General features: G+C 27.0%; 1 protein-coding gene across 3 annotated transcripts in view; it reads right to left on the bottom strand.

Annotated features, from left to right (window-relative positions):
* LOC130664716 (uncharacterized) overlaps positions 1-13,343 on the bottom strand; it is a 56,607-nt gene that overhangs the window by 13,447 nt on the left and 29,817 nt on the right. For all 3 annotated transcript variants that reach the window (XM_057464786.1, XM_057464785.1, XM_057464784.1), the window contains exon 4: positions 9,766-9,973. In XM_057464786.1, coding sequence (XP_057320769.1) covers positions 9,766-9,973 — 208 coding nt within the window. The remainder of the gene's footprint in view (positions 1-9,765; positions 9,974-13,343) is intronic.

Below are 13,343 nucleotides of genomic sequence, written 5' to 3'. Positions count from 1 at the left end.
TTTCAATGAGCCTAAAAAAAATGTTGCTCCGAAATGACAAACCCTAATGTACAAATACTACACAGAAAAAAAAGAATTTCTTCGCGCAAGAAAAATTTTGCATTATGAATTGGAGACAAAAATTTTCTTAGGACTAGAAAAAAATTTCTTGGCGTAAAAATTTTCTTCTCGCCTCAATAAATGTTTTCTTGGGCCAAGAAGACTTTTTCTCGTTCAAAGAAAAGTTTTGTTTTCAATTTATAGTGCAAAAAATTTCTTGGGGCGAGTAAAAATTTTCTGCGCCAAGAAATCTGTTTTTTTTTTAAACTTTAACCAAAATAAAACTTTATATAAAGAATGTTTCTCACAAATTGATAGATAAAATCGTGAATTTAAAAGTAATTGCCGTTATAATTTTTCCGTGCCCTCTCTCACTCTTACTTTTATATCGACAATTATTATCTTTTTTATGATTCGAATTTTTTAAAGTTTACGTCGCATTAAAAATATATCACTATTATTGCACCAATGAAATAAATCCACGTATATGTTGTTAATTGTTTGAAAAAAAAATACGTGGAATTTTTAAGGATGAGTCATACATGTACAGTTTGGAGGATTGATGCTTGGTCATTAGAATATCTTTTAGATTAGATCCAAAGACCAGACATTAATGCTCCAAGCTGTATATATAAGTGCTGATTCGTCGTAATTAATAATAACGATTTTGGTTGATAGCATTTTATTGATTTCCTGCTACACGAAAAATATATCAATTGTTTTTTTTTTAAATTAAACTTAGCGATTTGAAAAATAATTCCAAAATGAATTTTTTAATTAAAACATTTGTTTTATTAATTAGTGTTTCTGCGAGTAAATCTTGTGCTACTTTTAATAGAAATAATATTCAAAAAATAAATAATAAAAATTTGTCATCGTGGGTTGTAGTAGTCTGTGCCGGAGACCAATGCCCAGTATCAATTCGTAAGTAATTATTCAATAATCGTTTATAAATATTGGTTTCATCGTTATTTCTTTAATCCATAATCTAAAGGTTCAGCGATTCATTACGGATCTCTTATTCATCCACAAGCTGTTCTAACATCAAACGAGTTTCAATTAAATGCGTAAATTTAAAAACATTGTCTTATAGTTTATTTTTTTATTATAAATTTAAAATGTAAAATTCATTTCAGAAAAAGTAAAAATTGTTATGCTGGATGCCCATCGATAGCAGATAAATCAATGACATGGACTCTATGCCAAAAAAGAAGCATTTCAAATACTTATTCTAGAGGAGTTAATGTTATATTGATTCTCGAAGAACCTTTTACTATTAATGATAATACAAATGTGATTAAATTAGTCAAGAGTAAAGATCTAATACTTGATAGCAATTGTTATTTTTACGCTGTAACGTTTAATTTTTTCAACAATGATTCGACTGTTGAAAGTCATTCCGACTATTCGGATTACCGTAAGTCAAAAGTTTTAAATACTAGAGAAGATTGTAAAATACATAATAAAATGCGAGCAATCTACAGTCACTACGTGACTGACCGAGTATTACTGCCAAATTTATAAAATTCACGGAACAAAATGAAGTATATAAATTGAGAACGACAAGTAATATAATAATAAAATGATCAATAAATACCATCATTCTAAATAGTAATTTTTTCATTAATGATTAAAACGTGAATAATTATAGGATAAGTATGAAAATTTATTGTCTATGCGAGAAAATCTACTATTTGAACATTAAAAATCGTCACTGATACTTAGAAAATAGACGACGCGTATTATAAAATTTATTATTTGGAATGTTAAAATTCCCCATATTGGTTCCGGGTTATAATTTCAAACACTAATTTTTAAAGTTTATTATTTTCCGTATATGATTTGAATTTAAATGTTTGTTAGAATTTACGTTCGCAAATCACCTCTAAAATTGTTTGTATATTTCTATTATCATAAAAATTTAATGAGACAAATCTCATCATTAACTCGCGAACTTATTGATTTCGATGATTCTATAATCATGAAGTTCATAAAAAAAAATGTACACACGGCCAACCTTTTTTTTATTAGTCGTCTCATATATTTTTTTTATTGATATCATATTAAATTTGTTTACATTTATTATCAGGGAAGACATGGCATATACTAAATTTTTTTAATTTTCATTTAATATATATATATATATTAGGGTGATCCAAAAAATAACAAATTTTTTTTTTTTTCTTCCAAACAGGTTCAAAAGTTTCATTTAGATAAAAAAAGACGCCTGTAAAAATTAGAGCTCTTAATATTAACATTAAGAGCTTCCTCATCGCACTTTTCTATTTCCCATAAGAATAACATGGGAAAAATTTTTTTTACGTCTTCTGATTTTTATAAGTAGCTAACGATGCGTCATAGGAATAAATGGCAGGCATATTTTTGTAGGGAATTGAATGCTCTACAAAAAAAGATTCCTATCATTTTTTGAGGAATCTATTTGTTCAAAAGTTATTTGAGGTTGAAGTCGAATTCATATTAAATTTTGAGATTTTCTACTTTTCCGGCGAAACTATCAGACTTATTACAAAATATCATCTGACCTTTTTTGTAGACAATTTTATTCCCTAAAAGTTATTTCTAATAAAGTTTTTTCGAATTCCGCATTGTTTTCTAGTTATTTTTATTTTAATGTCATGCTCATAAAAAAATAGTCTTCTGATTGATTTTAAGAGCTTGACATTAAAATAAAAATAACTAGAAAACAATGCGGAATTTGAAAAAACTTTATTAGAAATAACTTTTAGGGAATAAAATTGTCTACAAAAAAGGTCAGATGATATTTTGTAATAAGTCTGATAGTTTCGCCGGAAAAGTAGAAAATCTCAAAATTTAATATGAATTCGACTTCATCCTCAAATAACTTTTGAACAAATAGATTCCTTAAAAAATGATAAGAATCTTTTTTTGTACAGCATTCAATTCCCTACAAAAATATGCCTGCCATTTATTCCTATGACGCATCGTTAGCTACTTATAAAAATCAGAAGACGTAAAAAAAATTTTTCCCATGTTATTCTTATGGGAAATAGAAAAGTGCGATGAGGAAGCTCTTAATGCTAATATTAAGAGCTCTAATTTTCACAGGCGTCTTTTTTTATCTAAATGAAACTTTTGAACCTGTTTGGAAGAAAAAAAAAAAGTTTGTTATTTTTTGGATCGCCCTAATATATATATATATATATTCAGTGACAGAGTAGTTAAAATATTAATTTACTTAAAGAAAATAAGTACGATGGTCTTTATTCAATAAAAGTTCAAACCATGAAACGGCACAAATTCAAACTAATATCTTTTTAACGGTACCAAATTTAATAACATTAACTGATTCGATCATATAGATTTGGCCGAGACAAAATTTTACTTATTCTCTTACTAATATAGATAATTGTTTATAGCTTCGATAGCAGGTTCGTATAAAACGAAATTTACCAATGGAACAATTGGTCCCTATCTAGATCATAATGGTAATTTTACACAGGTCATTGACAGTAGTCTCGGTGTTGATGAAGCTGGAATGATGTATAAGGTAAAATTTTTAGATATTGATAAATTTATTTATTATCAGCTAGTAATGTATTTATCTTAATATAGGATTATTGTGCAAGTCCAATTGTTTGTCAACTTCGTGACGATCCATCGGGTTATGGACAAATCGGATTTTTTAGGTCTAATCAAACTCTCGAAAATAAAACAAATCAAGTAGTAGATGGAGTGTTCGTTTACAATAATTTCAATCAAACTCAATTTTCATATGTAAATTTGCATGGATATAAAAAGGTAGTGGTTAAATTACAAGATTCATATCGAGATATTACAGCTATTCGAGATGATATATATTATACATTAATAAACCATTTCAACCTCACTTCAATTGTTGAATCACTTTATAATAATAGATTCTATGCATTTAAAAAGATGGATTCTTTGAAATAAAAAATATATAATGTATTATTCACACAGTAAAAAATATTTTGTATCTGTGTTAAAACCGCTCCGTGCTAAATTTTATATGTTAAACCAACAGATTTCACTGCGTTACTTAAAAATTTTAAATCGATCTATTTTTTACTACGCGAAAAAATTTTAGACTATGAATTGAAGTAAAAAATTTTCTTAAGAAATGAAATTGACTACAAAAAAAGGGTCCTATGAAAATTTTGTTATAAGTCTAATAGTTCCGCCAAAAAAGTCAAATAATACCGAAATTTAATGTACTTTAAACTTCAACTTGACGAAACTTATAAACGGGTAGATTTATCAAAAAATGATAAGAGACCTTTTTCGTAGAGCGTTCAATTTCCTACAAAAACATGTATTAGTCTATTCAATCTATTTATCTGTTGACGAGTTAAAAAAACTCAAAATTTGAAAAAAAAAAAAAGTTTCCTGTGTTATTTAAAGAAAATTTCTGGGCGCAAGAATTTTTTTCTCGTCTCAATAAATGTTTTCTAGTTCCAAGAAGACTTTTTCTCGCCCTAAGAAAAGTTTTGTTTTTAATTTGTAGTGCAAAAATTTCTTAGGGCGAGTAAAAATTTTTTGCGCCACGAAATCTGTTTTTTTTTTCTAAACTTAAACCACAAGAAAACTTTATATAAAGAATGTTTCGCACAAATTGATAGATAAAATTGTGAATTTAAAAGTAATTACCGTTAAAATTTTTTCGTGCCCACTCCTACTCTTATTTTTATACCGACAATTATCCTTTTTTTTATGATTCGAATTTTTTCAAAGTTTATGTGGCATTTAAAACTTATCACTATTATTGCACCAATGAAATAAATCCACTTGTATTTTGATAATTTTTTGAAAAAAAAAAAAAAAAAAAAAAATACGTGGCATTTTTAACGATGCGTCTTACATGTATATATAAGTCTTGCTAGTTCGTAATTAATCATAACGATTTTGGTTGATGGCATTATATTGATTTACTGCTACACGAAAAATATATAAATTGTTTTTTTTTTTTAAATTAAACTCAGCGATTTGAAAAATAATTCTAAAATGAATTTTTTAATTAAAACATTTGTTATATTAAGTATTGTTTCCGTGAGTAAGTCTTGTATTACTGGTAATAAAAATAATATTCAAAAAATAAATAATAAAAATTTATCATCGTGGGTTGTACTGATCTGTGCCGGAGAAGATTGCCCATTATCAATTAGTAAGTAAATATCTAATAATCGTTTATAAATAATGATTTTATCACAATTTTTTAAATCCATAATCTTAAGGATCAGAGGCTCATTACGGATCTCTTATTCATTCACAAGCCGTTCTAACGTCGAACGAGATTCATTTAATTAGGTAAATTTGAAAATATTAAATTATAGTTTATTTTTTTATTATAAATTTTAAATATAAAATTCATTTTAGAGCAAATAAAAAGTATTGTATTGCTGGATGTCCATCGATAATAGATGGATCCAAATCAGTGAATCAATGCCAAAAGAGAACCATTTCAAATATTTATTCTAGAGGAGATAATGTTGTATTGTTTCTCGAAAAACCTTTTGCTATTAACGATAACACAAATGTGATTAAATTAGTCAAGAGTAAAGATCTAATACTTGATAGCAATTGTTATTTTTACGCTGCGACCATTGATTTTTCTAACGTTTCTACTGCAGAAAGTATTGACGAGAAGTTCAAGTACGGTAAGTCAAAAGTTTTAAATACTTGAGAAGATTGTAAAATACATAATAAAATACGAGCAACCTACAGTCACTACGTGACTGACCGAGTATTACTGCCAAATTTATAAAATATGATTTCCATTTAACTGTTTATTAAAATCTATACTCGTAAATCAACTCGAGAATCTTTAATTTATTTCTGTTATCATTAAAATTTAATGAGACAAATTTCATCATTACCTCGCAAACTTATTGATTTCGATTATTGTACAATCATGATATTTATGAAAAAAAATCTACACACGATCAAACTTTTTCTATTAGTCGTCTAATATATATTTTTTTTCACTGATAACATATTAAATTTGTTTAATTTTTATCATCCCGGAATACATGGCATATACTAACTTTTTTTATTCTCTTTTAATTATATATATATTATAAAGTGGTCGTTAAAAATTAAATTTTCTCAGACGCCCCATAAAAAGCTTTTTTTTAGTGAAAAAATACGTGGGTAATTTTGTTTTTTCTTTTCAAGTAAAAAGAACACGTGTCTTAGGACGATCAAAGTTCATTTCTCGATACAATCGTGGTTTTTTTTAAATATCACATTAAATTATGCAGATCAAAGAAAAAAATCATAGGAACGATTTGTAGGAAATTAAATTTTTGACAAAAAAGTTACATTCATTTTTTTTATAAAATGGGTATTTATGAAGATATTTACAAAAAAAAATTTTTAGATCTTATTAATTGAGCATTTAAAGAATTACGAATGTCAAAAATATCGGTTTATCATAAATATAGACAACTTCGTTACTCGTAACATATCAATCATTAATGCTTGTTATAGTTTCTATATGCTTAGAGAAATGTTATTTTTCACATTTATAATCCTTAAAACGCTCAATTCATAAGATTTAAAAAACATATTTTTTATATATTTGAAATATATTATTAATAAATTTATTTTATGTTGTATTTTTGATATGTTCTAAGATATATTTTTAATACAGTTAAAATATATTTTTTATACATATTTATATATTTTTTGTTATATGGAAAATATATTTTTTTTATATTTTAACATATTTTTTTTATAATTTTTTTTCATGGAGGACGAAAAGGCACAAATTCAAGCTAATATCTTTGTAACGATACCAAATTTAATATCAACTGATTCTATCATATAGATTTGGCCGGAACGAAATTTTACTTTTTCTTTTAATAATATTGATAATTGTTTATAGTTTTTGTAGCAGCTTCGTATAAAACGAAAATTACCAATGGAATAATTGGTTCCTATAGAAATCATAATGGTAATTATACACAGGTTGTTGACAGTAGTATCAGTGTTAATGATACTGAAATGATGTATAAGGTAAAATTTTTAGATATTGATAAATTTATTTATTATCAGCTAGTAATGTATATATTTTAATATAGGATTATTGTGCAAGTCCAATTGTTTGTCAACTTCGTGATGATCCATCGGGTTATGGACAAATCGGATTTTTTAGTTTTACTCAAACTATAGAAGAAAAAACAAATCAAGTAGTAGATAGAGTGTCTAATTACAATGATTTTAAGAAAACTCAATTTTCATATATAAATATAAATGAAGAAAAAGTGGTTAAATTACAAGATTCATATCGAGATATTACAGCTTTTCGAGATGATATATATTATACATTGATAAACCATTTCAACCTCACTTCAATTGTTGAATCACTTTATAATAATAAATTCTATGCATTTAAAAAGATAGATTTTTCGAAATATAAAATGCATAATGCATTATTCGCACAGTAAAAAATATTTTGTATCTGTGTTAAAACCGCCCCATGTTAAATTTTTTATGTTAAATCAACAGATTTCACTGCGTTACTTATAAATTTCAAATCGATCTACTTTTTAACACTTTAAAAGTGTTACGTTGAAATTAAGACAGAATTTAAGTTAAAAACTCGATCTAAAGTCCGGGAAGAATTATTTGAAAAATGAAAGTGAACCCGACATTTTATGAATATCAATTCAACTTCAAAAATTTTGTTATTGATATATTGAATTAACTTTTGCTAAATTGAATAACCATTTACTAAAATCTGGAATTTTTATCATTCTATAAAAAAATTTAGTTATAATTTCGAATTATTTCATCTAGTGTTAAAGTTATTTTTTCTCTAAATAAAAGAGTGTTTTGATTTTTTTGAAATAAATTAATTGATACCCGAATTTCGTGTTTAAATTTAACACAAATAGTCTGTGTTAAAAAATAACCTAAATATTATGCGGACTGTTTCTATCACACAGATTATGTTGATTTTAACACAATATTTTTTACTATGTATAAAATTTTATTAAAAAAAATTGATTTTTACTTTGAAATAAAATTACTTATTTACTAGAATTCATATGTAAAAAGTATGGAGACCGTACAAATATTTTTTCAATTTGTTAATAAACACTTATAGAACTGAATTGTTTGAAAGAATAAATGATCCTGCCTTTTTCTAACACCGTAGATAAAAACATAGAGCCTCATATTTTGCGATACTAAATTCAAATTAATAATCTAATGCAAATACGCAAACAAAGTATTCCAGTGTTTGTTTTACATGTGTAAGAGTAACAGACACTGTGTTCTTAAATGTACATACGACAAGGTCTGACTATGGTCCAAAATCACTTATGAATAATTCAAAGTGTCGACTTCGTGTCAGGATACAAAGTACTCATTCGGGCAAACAATCGAACATGCGCTATTGTTATACGGAAAATCCACTTGTACTTTACGTTCAATCTTTGACCTTTGATAGTGAATATATTTTAAATTTTTTGTTTTAGTTTATATAAAAAAAGCGAATTACTGTTTTTGAAAAAATAAGGAGTAAGTTTTGATATTATAATTATTTTCGGCAAGTGTGCAAATAATTCGAACTCAAGACTTATTTGTGTCGAATCAAAATTTGAATTGATTTTGAAAAAATTCAGTCTTTGTAAATTTTCAAAATATTTTTATAATTTATCACAAGGAAGGTAAAAATTTTATTTTCACTTGGAACCAAATATTCAAATTTGAATTGAATAGTGCGAAAATTCACGAGTATTTTTAATAGTTTGAATAATTTGAGTATCCGGTGTAAAAAAAATGTTGAAAAACTGTTGACTGTTCCAAATTTCAAAACATCACACAACGACGAACTCAGAAATGGTTCAAAATCAGTTTTTCCTGAAGGTATTTTGCACTGAAAAAAATAATGAACCCTAGTATTTTTACAGGAGAGTCGAAAAAAGTTTACAAAAGAGTTAAAAACGTTAATTTATAGTATTAAGTCCTTTTTTTTTTGGAGTTTGAAAATTGTTCAAAAAAAGTTTGTCATTGAGTCACGTTTTGAAGTTTGAAACCGTCAACAATTTTTATTACACGGGATAATCAAATTTGATTTAATTTGAACACTATTCGCTGACTTGGATTATTTTTATGTTAAAAATAGTAATTAATATTAAATTTTATAATATATAAATAAATATAAAGTTTACTGACGTGGTAAATGTCTTTTGTAATAGTAAAACGTGATGTGATAGTTCATCTACGTCACACAGGGTCAGGGAATAGAACAAAGACCTAGAGGGTGTTTTACGACAAACGTGACTGATATAGAGTTTCGTGAAATAAATATGAAGCTTTAGTGATATTTTTAGAATAAGCGAGGGACAACTTTCTATATATATATATATATGCATATATACATGTATAATACTGGATAATTCCCAGTGCATTTTAGAGTGAATTATTAGAAACAGTACTTAAAAATTAAAAAAAGTTATAACTGTTTTCAATTTAGGAAATTTTTAAAATTCACTTCATAAAAGTTTAATTTTAAATATGAAATTTTAATACATCACTGGAACTTCATTTTTATTTATTCATAAAAGTTATAGATTTTACCCACAATAAAAAACCCTAGTAGTAATCTTTGTTACGATCTTGGGTTCTTTTGATAATAAAGGTAAAGTTTTGTAGAGATGTATGATATGAATACTAAAATTGATGTTAAAATATATGTGTGGTATTAAGAATATTTACCTGACAGATCCGGATGTCACGAGAAATGGCATTGGTGTTGGACAAGGACTTAATGGTGAACTACTAACAGAACTTCTGGTGCTGCTGAGAACTGAATGTGGACATTGTGGTGGACCCATGTGCGATCCCATAAAACTGTTGAGTGTTTTAGTATCTGAGCGTCCCTTTAAACAAGGAATTTTTGGCCATCGACCAACTTCTTTGCCTCCTGGAATAATTCATCCCGATCATTAGTCTCATTACTTTTAATCACTTTTACTTTATATTTAACAAATGTATTGTGAATTTAATGAAGTTTTGATCAGTAATGAAATATTTTATTTAATTATTGCTGAAAATTAAAAAAAATTTCAATTAAAAGATATACTAAGGTCAATTAAATCGATTTTTTTGTCATTAAATGCAAAAAATTACAGAAAAATGAGCGCGACATTACAGGGTTTAGATTCGGTTTCTTCGACTTTTAATGTATTTGAAGATCGGAACGTTTTTCGCGCAATAAAAAAAAAAACTATTGATAGTAAAATTCTACTGGATGACTAGATTTCTGAAATTTTCCACATATAAGGTACCGGTGGGTAATAAAGCCTAAGGGAGATTTTGAATAGAATCGAAAATATTGCATTTAATTATCGAAATGTATCATAAATTTTTATTTCAATACATTAACCATAAAATATAATGAAGTAATGGCAATTTATACTACAAACAAACAAAAAATTAAACTTTTACAAAAAACATACGAATAGGCCTTATTTTACTACGGTAGGGTGATAAGGCCTACGGGTTAAACAAACTGTAATAGTTTAATTATACTTAATAACATTGGTATTAGAGATGAATCATCACTTAAATTTAGCAACAATACTTTTTAAAAGTCAGAAGACTAGACTGCTTTGCTCAACAGCACTTAAAACTATCAGTATTCTTTTTAAGAGTCAGAAGACTAGATTGTTTTTTATCATTTCTTCTGCGCTACGACAGCATATGACGGATGATAAAATATAGAAGACAGGAAATGTGGTATCGAGACTCTATAACTTGTCGTAACATCTCTCTGCAAGACCCTTCTACTAGAGTAGCCTTTAGCGAAGGCAATTATTTTAAATATCATTTCTGTCACTTAAGCCTTATTATCCGACAGGCCTTATTACCCACGGGTACCTTAGATACTGGTTTGTCATTCCGGAACTACCCCTTAAGCAGTCGAATAACATAAATTTAGTTTATTTTCGTTGCACGAAAAACGTTTCCATCTTCAGGTTCATGACTTTGAAAATTTCGGCAGAGTTTTGACCATATGACAAATAATTGCACAGAAATCTGTTCAATATCGAGTTATACAGAACCAAATTTTACAAAAATTTTCTGTATACCAAACTCTTAACAATTAGTAAAAATAATTGACTATCTGATGTTTATATCATGGGGAATTCGACGTTTTTTCGTTCAACTATGAAAATATTAGTTCTCTCGTAACAAAACTAAAAACTTTTTCTTGTAGACGATTCAATTTTTTGAACCCTGAGTAAAAATTTAAGTTCTACTAAAACTCTAGTAGGTGTTAACTAGAAACTCATCAAGTACTTTTAAGTTCTCAAGTACTATTTAGGATCTAATGACCTCTTGGTTTAAACAGCAACTTTTTTTAGGTTTTTCTCTTGAATAAATAAAAAGTTTAAAAAAATAAAAGGGTAAATTGATAGATAGAGATTATGAACCAATGCATCGAGTTTCGTTCTTCATTTTTGCGTTCGGAGCTTTTGGTTGAGCGAAATACTTGGACGTAAGTAACTACCGACCCTACTTAATATGATGCTTATATTTTTTTTTGTTATACTTAAGCTTGTAAACTTGGGAAGAAAAAAAAGAAATGGCAAGACTAACAGATTACAGCACTTCTATCATGACGTGACTAGAAGCATTAGTAGATTTTTTTTCCTGCGATGGTGCCAAAATGTAGTCCAAGCTCCCCTACTTTCCAAGATCTATCGGTGGTATAATAAAAGCTCGTGGTAATGTCGCAGCCTAAAATACATGACGCTAAAATATATGTCTTACACGGTCTGGCTGAAGCCGTCGTGAGAAGTGACCAATTTAGGGTCAGTATAACATATTTAAGTAATGAAAAAAATATATTGAGAAATCTCAATTGTTGAAGAAAAAAAAAAAGTTAAAAATTAGCCGCAGCTCCTCAAAGCGTCATTCTGAGACCTCGCCAAATATGTCAGACAGTTTTGCATGTGATTATAGTTCATAGTATAATTAAACCGCTTAAAGTTCTGAGACCTCTTTCTATCCATAAATAAAAATTTCATCTTTTGAAAATTATATATGTATATATTAGGGTGCTTTGTTTGAAGTCACTTTTTTTTTTCATTCTCACCTCAACCCATGATGTAAAGTTCCGACAAAATGATATTTTAAATTACTATTTTTGCATACTCTTTGACGTTTGTAGAACTTTTAGTCCTTTCTAAAAAGAAATTTTACAGAAAAGTTTACAATGTAATTTTGAAAAGTTTTGGTGTTACTTTTTGTTTAATGTTTAAAAATTCAAAATGGTAACTAAATATTAATACTTTTACTTAGTTTTTGACAGATGAGTTTATAATTATTAATGAGTTGTAAACAAAGTAGTGATGAAATAAAAATATACGGTAACTTTTTTTGTAATTTTAGGAATTTTAGAAATTCTGATTGATCCTACACAAATCTTTCCATCACCAGTAACTTTTCAGAACTTCTGTATTTCAATAAGAATGAAAATAAATAATGATAAATCTCAAAAAATAAGAAAATATGTGCTGTGTCTTTTTTCGAATCATGTTATTTCATCATTTGTTATCTATTGTTTGAAAAATTATCCAATTTAAAAATTTTTTTAAATTTAAATACCATAAAATTGACTGCGATTTCACAGAAGTAATTATAAATTAATTTATTCATTATAATTTCTACATAAAAATAATTTTTGTAAGTATTCAAAAAAAGACTTTTTCTATAATTATTGGTCAGTTTTATAATTGTGAAATGCAGTTTATAAGACTATGTCTACATTTGATATTTATATCGTATGTGAGAGTTGTGACCTCTATTTTCTTATACCTACACTACACTTTAGCTTTTTTGAACGTCAGAAAAGTCACTTTCTTATTCAGTAAATACAGTAATAGAAATAAATAATCGCTGTAATTATTTCATTTTATTCGTAATGATTTTTTATTCACAATAAAAAAATAGATATCAATTAAAGAGAAACTCAAAATTTCTGTGTTATTCAAATTTTTACAGTGAAAATTAATTACTTGACTTTTGAGTACTTGTATTGCTCTGCCTCAGACTTATTTGCATTCGAATTCAACCCCTTTGTAATTTAGTGCATTATTAAAATAGCAAAGCACATTTCCATTCTAAAATACTACGGTCTATTTGCGTGACCTTTACAACGGGGTCAAGCATACATAGACGATATTTAGAGTAGTACAGTAAGTACGTATGCTAATCGAATAAATCTCAGTGGACTGCTCTATCGTACAATACGGAATACGTACAGGATTGTATTTATCTTGTGCGTA

This window comes from Microplitis mediator, chromosome 3, assembly GCF_029852145.1.
Source record: "Microplitis mediator isolate UGA2020A chromosome 3, iyMicMedi2.1, whole genome shotgun sequence".
NCBI classification, from domain to species: Eukaryota; Metazoa; Arthropoda; class Insecta; order Hymenoptera; family Braconidae; genus Microplitis; species Microplitis mediator.
This window is presented reverse-complemented; position numbering and strand designations above follow the sequence as displayed.